We start from the raw sequence: 9,251 nt of genomic DNA, 5'->3' as shown, positions 1-9,251 counted from the left end.
ACTGATAAGTGCCTTTTCTCCGACCAGAATTCGGTCGAACGTTAGTCACTATCTGAGTTCATAAGGAATAAAAACAAAAGCACAATTTGAACAAAATATTTATTGAAAAGAAGAAGACGTCACAAAAGACAAGGGTAAAACTGAAATACATAACACGAAGTAAACAAGGGAGGACTTGAAATTTAGATGTTTCAGAAAAGTAAATTTTGATACGAATGTAATGAACAGAAAGTGATAACCGTTTTCCAGGCTTGAATCAGCTGGTGAGATTTAGCTAGAGACTTGAGATTCCATCCAGACCGGTTCCCTGTTTAGGCAGCTGTTTTATCATCGACTGGTTCTGCTGGTGCATAAACGTAGAGGGGGATCTTGACTTCGATGCCTGTCTGTTCTGTGCGGGTGACAGCCTGTAATGTAAAAGATAAACAACGTCATAGACTGAAATGAGGTTTTAAATTGTTGGAACAATAAAAAAAACAGAGTACTGCATTCATTATTAGAATGAGAACATTACATGGATATTCTTATATTGAAAGTAATGAAGCTGAAAGAATGAGCAAAACACACAGCAGAGATAAACTGAAAACTACCTGAAATCCATTGATAGCATCGGCAGTGTAAGTGACAGTGTAGCGGATTCCGTCAGGAGCTACCCACGAGTCCTGTCCCTGGACGGCTCCCTGTGAGTCTTGGGCTTCCTGGCGGGTAGCATAGACTGTGTTTTCGTCGTCGTCGACGGCATAATTGAAGTTGTAGGGCTCGAAGACTTGCTAAGGGAGGGAAATTGCAAGAATAGCTAAGACTCTATACAAGCGAAGAATGTCCGTGAGTAGAAGGAAAAGTTTGATAGAACAAAATAGGTCACAAAAACAAATGAGATATTCTACAAAGGTTCCTTTTGAAATCCTGTGAAGTCAAACTCACCATCTCAACGGGTTCCTCTTTCTTGGGCATCTGAGGGGCACAGAACGCCACAGCCATCAAAGACAAGAAAATGACCACCTGGAAGGAAATCACTGAGTGGTAATTTCAATTACATAATAAGCATTTAAAGAAATGAATACTCCTCCCTGTGCTTTATCAGATAATCTAAAATATTTGATAGTAATTTGAATTACATGCTAATCATTTAATAAGATTTGTACTCCCTCCATCCCTTTATCAAGTAATGTCAATATTAGGTTTGACAAATATATTTTTTGTTTCTTTTTGTTAATTTGATTGCCATCTGAAACCATTTCTATATAAAATTGTGATGTTCTAGGAGCTTTCAACTACCGCATTTATAGCGCCGCCAGTTCACTTCCAGTGGTGCACTGTAGGCATCACTTAAGGTGCTTGGCAATGTCCCTTCGGCCCCTAGCTGCACCCCATTTCATCCATTTTACTCTACCTCCGTCCATATTATCGGCGTTCTATCTAACTTTCCATCCTTTCCTAACATATTATATTCCTATATATTCAAAGGAGCTTTGAACACAACGAAGGCCGAGGTATCCCTTACCTTCATATTGTTGCCGAGTTGATTTTTCTCGTCTTCTTCTGTCGTAATGAGAGAAATTCTGGCTTGAACGAGACACCGGCGGCCTTTATATATCCCAGATCCGACCTGACTCTTGCAGTCAAGGTCGTCTCGTCTCCTCCAATACTGGGCAACTAAGGGTGGCAGGTGAGAGGGTACAGGCTTCACGTGCTACCTTTCTTTTTTTCAGTTTTGGCAAATATGGTTTTTAGTGTGATTCTCGGTTTTTATTTTATTTTTTTGAAAATAATACTTAATATCCTAATGATTTTATACTTGAAATAAAATCCTCTTATAGATATTATCTTAAAAATTATTATTATTATTTTATTAAAAATAATGGCTACTTCAGCAGCGTTACGCTTGCAGAAAAGAATCTCTACAAGCGTAACGTTGCAGAAGTAGCCATTACTTTTAATAAAGTATGCTTGAGAGAGGGTCTGCTTCCTAAGTACACTATTATTATTATTAACATTAATCTCGATTTAGTTTGTAAAATGGTGCTTAATTATTCGAATATTAATAAGTGACTTTAAAATATTATTATTGTTAGTATTACTACTATCCATTTTTTAATTACACTGAATGACCTTTTTGATAAGTTTAACCTTTGAAATATTGTCGTTATTTTCATTCACATTTTTATATCTGTAATCATTCTCGGTTTTATTGGTAAAATGGTACTAAATATCTTATTGTTTATTCTTGGGCTATAAATGATCATAATTAATGGTATATCATTCACAGTTTTGTTTATAAAACACCAAGGTTAAACTTGAAATTATCATTATTATTATTATTACTATTATTATTATTATTATTATTATTATTATTATTATTATTATTATTATTATTATTACTAGTCTATCACCGTCTACACAGAAATGTGCTTTGGGAGTTCGTCACTTTTCTTAGTTCATGTGCCGTTTCTAGGTGAATGCTCTTCTGCAGGAGTCCTAGGACTAATCCGGCTTCTTGTTTATCTGGGTGTCGCATCAGGGATTTTGATATTTCTCTTAGTGGCAAAGGATATGTCAGCAGGCGCCTCTCTCTCTCTCTCTCTCTCTCTCTCTCTCTCTCTCTCTCTCTCTCTCTACTCCGGAGTCCAACAGTACTGGCACATGTATGAGTAGTACTTTGCTTTTAGTTTTGTCGATCAGAGTCAGGTCACGTCAGTGTCTTTTCTGCTCGTCCTCTAATACTCTACTCTTTCAGGTGGGAAGATGTTCGAACCATTTTTTGCTTACACTACCTGACATTTCTTTCACAGACTCCAGTGGAGGCCTTATGTCACTGAAAGCATGGATCCGGTGCTACTGTTAGAAATTCCCTTGCAGTTGTTCGTAGTCATTGCTAGGTATTATTGGAGAACAGTTGTATGTTCCCCTCTATAGTCATTGCTATGTATCATTGCTGGACAGTTCTATAGCACCCTCTGTATCTATAGCACCCTCTGTAGTCATTGCTACGTATCATTGCTGGACAATTCTATATCCTCCTCTGCAGTCAATGTTATGTATTATTGCTGGACAGTTCTATAGCACCCTCGGTAGTCATCCTATGTATCACTGCAGGACAGTTCTATAGCATCTTCTGTAGTCACTGCTATGTATCAATGCTGGACAATTCTATAGCACTCTCTATAGTCATTGCTATGTATCATTGCTGGACAATTCTATAGCCTCCTCTGCAGTCAATGTTATGTATCATTGTAGGACAGTTCTATTGCACCTTCTGTAGTCATTGGTATGTATCGTTACAGGACAAATCTATAGCCCTCTCTAGTCATTGCTATGTATTTTTACTGGAAAGTTCTATGAAATGGCAAACATGTACTTAACCAGATTATATATATATATATATATATATATATATATATATATATCTATATATATATATATATATATATTTTACTAGAAATAGTGCTAAAGAGACGTATTTCACGGAGCGACACGGCCGAGCCCAGAAATATATATATATATATATATATATATATATATATATATATATATATATATATATATATATATATATTATATATATATATATTTATTATTTTATTTTTATTTTGTAGTATGTATGTATGTATGTATGCTTAAAAATCACAGTAGATTTCATTAAATAAGCGAATACCACAGGAAAAGGATAAGCAGAAATCGAAGCGCTTTCGTCTTTATTAAGACACCTCAAGGAACGATACCTTAACAAGGATGAAAGCGCTTGGCCTGTGCCTATCATTTTCCTGTGGTATTCGCTCTTATATATACATACATATGCATATATATATAGTATATAATATATATATATATATATATTAATATAATATTATATATATATATAGATATATATTACATATAATGCTTCTTGTTATGATTCTTTTATTAGTGTTGGGTGATCATTATACAGGGTAATGGATTTGCATTTCTAAATAATGGAATCTAAACCTACTTGTTCACTCATTGAGATTTATAAATAAATATGTATTTAATAAAAGTCTATATATATATATATATATATATATATCTATATATATATATATAATATATATGTATATATATACTGTGTGTGTGTGTTGTTGTTTGTATGTATATTGTAATAAAACAGTATATTATTAAATATATAATGGCATATAAAGTACAAAACAAAAGACTTATATTATATATATATATATATATATAAATATAATATAATATATATATAATTATATATATTATATATATATATAGATATATATAATTATATATATATATATACATAGATATAAATACATATTTTAATTAAATACATATTCACTAACAAAGACCTAAACAATGACCACGTAAATTTAGATCCTCTTATAACAAATGCTTCATTATTTCCGTGTGATCATTTTAAAAATAATAAAATTATCAAAAGGAAAACAGTTGGATTTCCAAAAAAGATTTGTTAATTAAAGCACATCCTCTCCTTTGGAAGCATCGATTTCAGTATTATTTCGAAAGCAAGTCAATATATTTATCGCGTTACACGGAAAACATATAGCTTATCTATTTACCTTGCGTTCATTCTACCTTACTTGTGAACAGTTGAGAGTGGAAGAATGATGATAATGCGCTCAATATGTAGAGTTTTTGTTCTTATGAATTATTTACATGTTTTACTGAAATAAAAACTAATCAAACGTAAGACAAATGGGACTAAATCAAGGAAAGTTTGCGTTTCGACTCAAAAACGAAAGCAAGAAAAATACTAGACGCAACTATTCTTGGACTTGACAACAAATGCTGTTGGCAAGTGTGTGTATCTAAGAGAGAGAGAGAGAGAGAGAGAGAGAGAGAGAGAGAGAGAGAGAGAGAGAGAGAGAGAGAGAGAGAGAGAGAGAGAGAGTAAAAGGCAATAGAAACTACAGAACACAGCATGGCCTCTATTTTTGTTCAGGTTGTTCAAATCGAAACTACGAAAATTCCATTTTCTCCAGAGCTGTTGATTTGTGGTGACCAACCAAAACAGGTCATGAGTCTCAAAAGAAATGAAATATACCATTGACCAAGTTCAATCCAGAATACAGTTTTAATTTATAAATGTAATTCTACTTTATCCTGCTGTCAGAAACATTAAAATCATTATTCGACTGGTGAAGGCGGACTTTCTACTCCATCTTTTGCTTATGTAATCCTAGGGTGGAGTACTGAGAGTATTATATCCTTCCTTATTTTCCTCCAAAGGACCTTTTGTCATATTTTCCAAGGTCACCTTTTTTCAAGAACTGGACGGTTACGTAACTATGATTTGAGCTTCGGTATTTAAAGTCATTAATGTGAGGTGAAATATTATCGTTAAACTGTTAAGTAACTATTTTTTGGAGTTTTGCTCTGAAAACGCCTTCATTTCAAGAGAACTGTTATTATTATATTATTTTATTAAAATTAATGGCTACTTCACCGCGTTACGCTTGTAGAGATTCTTCTCTGTTTTCCGGATAGCGGCTTTTTCCGTGCTACTTAAACAGGATAGTAGAGCGCCTACAGAGGTCATTATCAAATACAGGGTCAAGATCGGTGTATATATTTCGAATTTACAGATAAACTATGATATCATAGTCATCGAATTCATTAACGATTCTCTCCTCTCTCTCTCTCTCTCTCTCTCTCTCTCTCTCTCTCTCTCTCTCTCTTTCTTGAAGCGAGTTTTCGTCTGGAGCTGCCAGACACCCCCTAGGCTGAGAAGCTGATGTGGACTGCTTTTGTTGTAGTTGGTGTTGTTTGAGATTAAGCTGGCTTTATGCCAGCATGGGCTTTTGCTCCTAGAGCAGCCCGTAGAGTTTTCTTTTGGTGTGGTGTCCGTCCTCCTCATATTTGGGTTCGTTAGCAGGGGGTCTGTCCCATGCTGATCTCCTATTGGCTGGTGGAGGTAAGTCTTCTTTTTCATTGGTGGCTTGAGCCAGGTCTCAAGCCACTTTCGCAGAGTCGATGGTTGGGAAGCTGCAGGATCTGCAGCCGTTTGGACCAAGGTATATAGTTTGGACCTCCTGAGCTGTGCGGTAACGTTGTTGGACGTTGCGTTACGCTGCGGGACGTCACAGCTAATTTGATTTTCGTTGGCTGCAGGATTATCTCAATATTGTTATTATTGTTATTATTATTATTATTTACTTTGGCAAGTGACACAATCACAACCAATTGTTTTCTGTTAAGATCTCACCTCCATTATTTTCCCTTATTTTATAACAAATTAAAAGTAAGATCTTAGTGTTCCGTGCATGGACAATCAAAATAATTGTATGAATAAATCGATATCAAACTCTGAACCAGTTATAACACATCATAAAAAACAGTTAATAAAATGCCAATATTTCACATACTTTCAGTTTACCTTAAGTCGCATAAACTGTGCAAAATGTTTATGTCAAAAACTTCATCCTTTTTTATGATTTGTATTCATCGCCCTCAGTCACGTGTACCATACCATCGAGAGTCAAGGTTGGCAACAGAAGTGATTGACATTGACAGCGGACCGATTTTGCGGTATATAAGGACGCTCTTGCCGACGATGAAACAGTGTGACTTGAGATCACGACAAAGCAAGTACTTTCCCCGTCCACGAGGTTAGAACGGAAACGAAAACAAAAATGAAGGTGAGAATGATTTTTCACTTTAATATTTCTTCTTCATGACTTGCCACCATACTAAGAAAAAAACTGTATCCTCACATATGAGATGTCATGGAATTCCCTTTATGAAAAATTCATAAAGGGAATTCCACGCAAATATATTCAGTCTGCTTTGCAAATACTATAATATTTAAGAACTTCCATCTAATTTCCGATTCATTTTCTTGCCTTTTATCAAATTTCCAGAAAAGGAAAAACAGACATTTTGTATTTCATATCATCAAAAACTAAACTTCCAGCTATATAAAACTGTTTTTATTCCCTAGGTCTTGGTTTTCCTGTGCTTGGTAGGCCTGGCTGTTTCTGCCCGACGCTTAACTAAGGAAGAAGAGGCCAAAGAGATGGTGAGTATTGTATAACATCTTTTATCTACTGTCTTATTTTAATTCCTTTTCATATTATTACTTAGTATTTCTTAAATATTCCTAATGATCCTCATATTTCTTTTAACACCCTTAATAAATATTTCCAACACTTACTATTTCTTATTATTCTTAATATGTATTAATACCCTTATTTTGTAATGCCCTTGATATTTCTGATTATTCTTATCATTTCTGATTATTTTTAATATATTTCTTAACATTCTTAATATATTCAATAATCTTAGTGTTTTTTTATTATTCCTAATATTTCTTAATATCCTTAATATTTAATAATACTCTTAAGGTTTCTGATTATTCTTAATATTATTTCTTAATACCCCGAATAACTTAATCTTAATTAATACTTGCAATGTTTCTAAGTATTCTTAATATTATTTCTAAATACCCTTAATATGTTATAATGCTCTTCATATTCCTGATGATTTGTAATATTCCTTCAATCCGTGATATTCCGATTTCTTCCATTCCAGCCAACGTCACAGTGATGGTAATAACATGGCAGTGCAGTTATACTATTTACCTTTATAATTATCTGGATCTTTCCTAAATAGCGTTGGGGATGACGGTATAAAACATAAACAAAAGACTGTAAATAGCTTAAAGATAAAGATTCTCAAGAAATATTAGTCCCAGATAACGCCCCCTGAAATTTGTTATGGGTCACTATCTAGGAAAGATCCGATTATCTTATTCCCAGGCCACCTTCTTTTACTCTACCCGGCCACATCTGTCTCTGTCTGACCTCTCTGTCTTTTATCCAGGAGTCCTTCGACCCATACAACTTTAACGTTGTCGTCAACGACGACGAGAACACCGTCTATTCGGCCCGCCAGGAATCCCAGGACAGCAACGGCGCCGTCCAGGGACAGTACTCTTGGATCGCCGCTGACGGAACACGCTACATTGTCACTTACACGGCTGATCCTGTCAACGGTTACAACGTAAGGTTTCAGATATTCGCTTATCTCCTGTAACTATTTATTTTATCTTTGTTCATTAATCTACGTCACCAAATAAGGGTAGTCTATGTAGATTTCAGAGTGGTTCACATTCTCTGTAGTCTGTCATCACTTCCATAAAATGCAGATTTGTTTTGTAGTTTTTGCTTTTCTTTTAGTTTGAAATCTTATCCACATTATTTTTCCAGGTAGTTATAATCCGCGAACTCCCGTTTTGTATACTTTTGGTCCTGTTATCAATGCCATTTCACTTTAGTTCTAAATAAATCTATAATTTTAGTAAACGTTGGTTATTAGAAACAGCATATCTTTCGAGATCGTAATCTAACCAGTAGATGTGGAGTAGCTTCGCAGGCTGATTGGTGTAGAACCATCTTGTAGAGTAGTACCGCAGGCTGACTGGTGTAAAACCAGCTTGGAGAGAAGTACCTGAGACTGATTAATGGTAATGCCAGTTTTGAGAGTAGCAGGTTAGACAGACTGGTAGAGTGAGGACTTTTCAAGTAGCAACCCAGACTGACTCAGGCCATTTTCTAAGAAATCTTCTTAGACCAAGGCTCAGACTAATAGTTGGAAAGTCAGTTTTACGAGTAGCAGCCTACGCGGTTCTCTCATCCTTTCCTTGTGTTTTTCCATACAGTGGGTGGGTTCTTAAACGACAATTGGATAAATAGATACTAACTTTTTTTATATATCCTTTGCAGGCTGTAACCAAGCAAGAGAAGACCAACGTCGTCGTAAGGATGCCAGTTCCTCGTCTCCTGGTGCGAGAGGAAGCAGAAACCATCGCATAGATTCAAATTTCCAAACTATGACGCAACCGGTTTTTGGCCTACTTCTGCCTTTCGTTCATTCTTCCTGAACTTAGTGTTAACAAAATGGAATCTGTTCGGTTTTAGTCTGTGTGCCTTGTTCTAAGAAACTATATTTTTGTTAAAAGTTTCATCCTAAAATCCTAGTATAGTGTTAATATTTCAGATAAGAGTTTCATCTTCTGTAGTTTATGTATGACTTTTTCTTCACTACGTAATTCTTTATACAACAACATCTCTTTGGCATCGTCAACTTCAATAAATGTCAAATGTTTATGCTGTTTCATTCTACGTGAAGAAAAATTTAAATGACACAAACAGATATATGTGTCTTTATTCGGTTTTCAACATGTAATAAAATATCGAACGAAATATATTTAAAGGTAATTTAAACAGACTTTGCAGACATATTCTCTCACAATC

At 34.8% G+C, this 9,251-nt stretch overlaps 2 protein-coding genes across 2 annotated transcripts; one reads left to right on the top strand and one right to left on the bottom strand.

Moving 5' to 3' along the window:
- Nucleotides 1–230: 230 nt before the first annotated feature.
- On the bottom strand, nt 231–998 carry LOC135222167 (cuticle protein 10.9-like). The gene is made up of 3 exons (XM_064260326.1): nt 925–998; nt 591–770; nt 231–407 (listed from the first exon to the last, which is right to left on the bottom strand). Exons 1-3 carry the CDS (start codon nt 979–981, stop codon nt 312–314), a joined length of 333 nt encoding a protein of 110 aa, XP_064116396.1. The 5' UTR covers nt 982–998; the 3' UTR covers nt 231–311.
- Nucleotides 999–6,629: 5,631 nt separating this feature from the next.
- On the top strand, nt 6,630–8,954 carry LOC135222334 (pupal cuticle protein Edg-84A-like). Its single transcript, XM_064260418.1, has 4 exons — nt 6,630–6,635; nt 6,938–7,015; nt 7,819–7,998; nt 8,721–8,954. The coding sequence occupies exons 1-4, from the start codon at nt 6,630–6,632 to the stop codon at nt 8,808–8,810; spliced, it is 354 nt and encodes a 117-aa protein (XP_064116488.1). The 3' UTR covers nt 8,811–8,954.
- Nucleotides 8,955–9,251: the final 297 nt, after the last annotated feature.

This window comes from Macrobrachium nipponense, chromosome 3, assembly GCF_015104395.2.
Source record: "Macrobrachium nipponense isolate FS-2020 chromosome 3, ASM1510439v2, whole genome shotgun sequence".
NCBI classification, from domain to species: domain Eukaryota; kingdom Metazoa; phylum Arthropoda; class Malacostraca; order Decapoda; family Palaemonidae; genus Macrobrachium; species Macrobrachium nipponense.
This window is presented reverse-complemented; position numbering and strand designations above follow the sequence as displayed.